This window comes from Clupea harengus, chromosome 9 (assembly GCF_900700415.2).
Source record: "Clupea harengus chromosome 9, Ch_v2.0.2, whole genome shotgun sequence".
Classification (NCBI taxonomy): domain Eukaryota; kingdom Metazoa; phylum Chordata; class Actinopteri; order Clupeiformes; family Clupeidae; genus Clupea; species Clupea harengus.
The window spans coordinates 25,650,915-25,653,414 of NC_045160.1; the positions used below are offsets into that span (position 1 = coordinate 25,650,915).

At 44.2% G+C, this 2,500-nt stretch overlaps 1 protein-coding gene across 1 annotated transcript in view; it reads left to right on the plus strand.

Moving 5' to 3' along the window:
- LOC105901524 (Down syndrome cell adhesion molecule-like protein 1 homolog) overlaps window positions 1-2,500 on the plus strand; it is a 22,790-nt gene that overhangs the window by 2,261 nt on the left and 18,029 nt on the right. Inside the window, exon 3 of the mRNA XM_031572916.2 lies at window positions 1,718-1,857. Coding sequence (XP_031428776.1) covers window positions 1,718-1,857 — 140 coding nt within the window. The remainder of the gene's footprint in view (window positions 1-1,717; window positions 1,858-2,500) is intronic.

Below are 2,500 nucleotides of genomic sequence, written 5' to 3' on the forward strand. Positions count from 1 at the left end.
GTTTTTGAAGTTCAGATGCTGAAATGCACCATCCCTTTATTCTGCCGCCTGTAATGTATTCCGCCTTTGCTCCACAATCACACACACACACACACACACACACACACACACACATACTCAGGGAGCAAGCATAGAAAGGCATAGGCAACACGTAATTTGATTGTCACACAGTGTTATTTGCCCATTGAGACTCATCAATACTTTCCCTGCCATGCAAGGTCACGTGCTGAAAAGAGTTCAGGAGTCATGTGCTTCCATCAGCAGTGGAGAGCAGAGCAGGCTGGGGTTCTACATTCAGACAAAGCATTTAGTCAGCATTCACTTTAAAGCATCTAGAATGCTGAAGCACATAAAAGACACACACAGACACAATTGAACTCACTTCCTACTAGCTTAGTTTGAACTGACTGGAAATGTGTACGGTTGATTTAAAATCCAGTGAAAGCATTTAGCGCCTATACAACCACAGTGATTTTGGAATGGGTCTCTCTGGTAGTGAGCTTCAGGGATCTCCACGGAGAAAGGGCCACTCTGTTTTGATTCAGAGTGTGTGTGTGTGTGTGTGTGTGTGTGTGTGTGTGTGTGTGTGTGTGTGTCTGTGTGTGTGTGTGTGTGATCTTCAGGGATCTCCATGGAGAAAGGGCTACTCTGTTTTGATTCAGAGTGTGTGTGTGTGTGTGTGTGTGTGTGTGTGATCTTCAGAGATCTCCACGGAGAAAGGGCTACTCTGTTTTGATTCAGAGTGGCCTTACTGCGTGGTAAGAGGTGACAAATCTGGTATCAGTGTGTAATCTGGAAGGGATTTGAGAGAGAGAGAGAGAGAGAGAGATAGAGAGGAAGAAAGAGAGAGAGAGAGAGAGAGAGAGAGAGAGGGGAAGAAAGAGAGAGGACTAAGAGGTAAAAAGGGCAACATATGTCTCTCTCTCTCTCTCTGTCTCTCTATCTCTCTATCTCTCTCTCTCTGTCTCTCTCTTTCTCTATCTCTCTCTCCCTCTTTCTTACTGCTCTCTTGTGCGGGTGCTGTGTGTGTGTGTGTGTGTGTGTGTGTGTGTGTGCGGGTGCTTACCCCTCAGAGCCTCTTAGAATTAAAGGCTAAGACGGGTAAAGCTGCAAATAGCCCTGCTCACTTTAACACTCCACTAAAGCCTGGTTTCTCACACACACACACACACATACACACACACACACACACACACACACACACACACACACACAAACACACACACGGAGCGCACGCACACACAAACACACACACACACACACACACACACACACACACACACATACATGTACATGTACACGTACAAATACACATGTACACACACACACACACACACACACTCACATGTGCACACACATACACGTACACATAGACACGTACACACACGTACGCATACTACACACACACATACACTCACAAACACTCTCTCTCACACACACACACACAAACACAAACATCAAGAAAGAAAGAAAGAAAGAAACTCACTTGAACACTCTATTTGCATGTGCTCAACCAAATACACCAACATACTTCAGCCCATACAACATACTTATTTTTCTTTTACATTTACACTTATGTTCAATCTATACCTTACAAACCAACAAGCCCATTTTTAAATATTGCACAGGTACACAAATTCAACTTTTGTTTCTCTTTTTCTTTTTATTCTCTCTCTCTCTCTCTCTCTCTCTCTCTCTCTGTCTCTGTCCATCACAGACCCAGGTCCTCCTGCGGGCATCAAGGCTGTGCCCGCCTCTGCCTCCAGTGTGGTGGTGTCCTGGCTCCCCCCAAACAAGCCCAATGGTATCATCCGCAAATACACCATCTACTGCTCCAGTCCCGGATCAGGCCAACCGGTGAGCATTTGTAGGGAGTAACTATTCCTTTCTCATTTCAGGTCATCTAGATTGGGCCTGGATACTTAAAACCATGCTTTTACATTTACATATATGTGTGAGTGTGTGTGTGTGTGTGTGTGTGTGTGTGTGAACTTCTCCAAGAAAAAACAAAGATGCATCTGATGATGGCTATTTCCAAGCTCATGTTACCAGTCAGATAGCATATCCTCACAGTGTTACACACTGTGTCACAGATGAAATGATAAACGAGAGGATCCACCAGAGTGTGTGTGTGTGTGTTGTGTGTCTTTGAGTGAGTGTGTGAGTCTGTGTGTGTGTGTGTGTATGAGTCTGTGAGTGAGTGTGTGAGTCTGTATGAGTGTAATTGTGTTTGACAGGAAGAGTGTGGTGTGTGTGTATGTGTGTGTCTGCATGTCAGTGTGTGTGTGTGTGTGGTGTGTGTGTGTGTGTGTGTGTGTGTGTGTGTGTGTGTGTGTGTGTGTGTGTGTGTGTTTCTGTGGGTGTTTTGAATGTGCAGTGTTTCCATGGATCCAAGGTGTTTGTCTTTTCTAGCATGTTTTTTTTTTTTGCATGTCCTACATAAATGATGTGTGTTAATTGTTCTGTGTGAATGTGTTTTTAAATTTGTTTAGATTTCAAT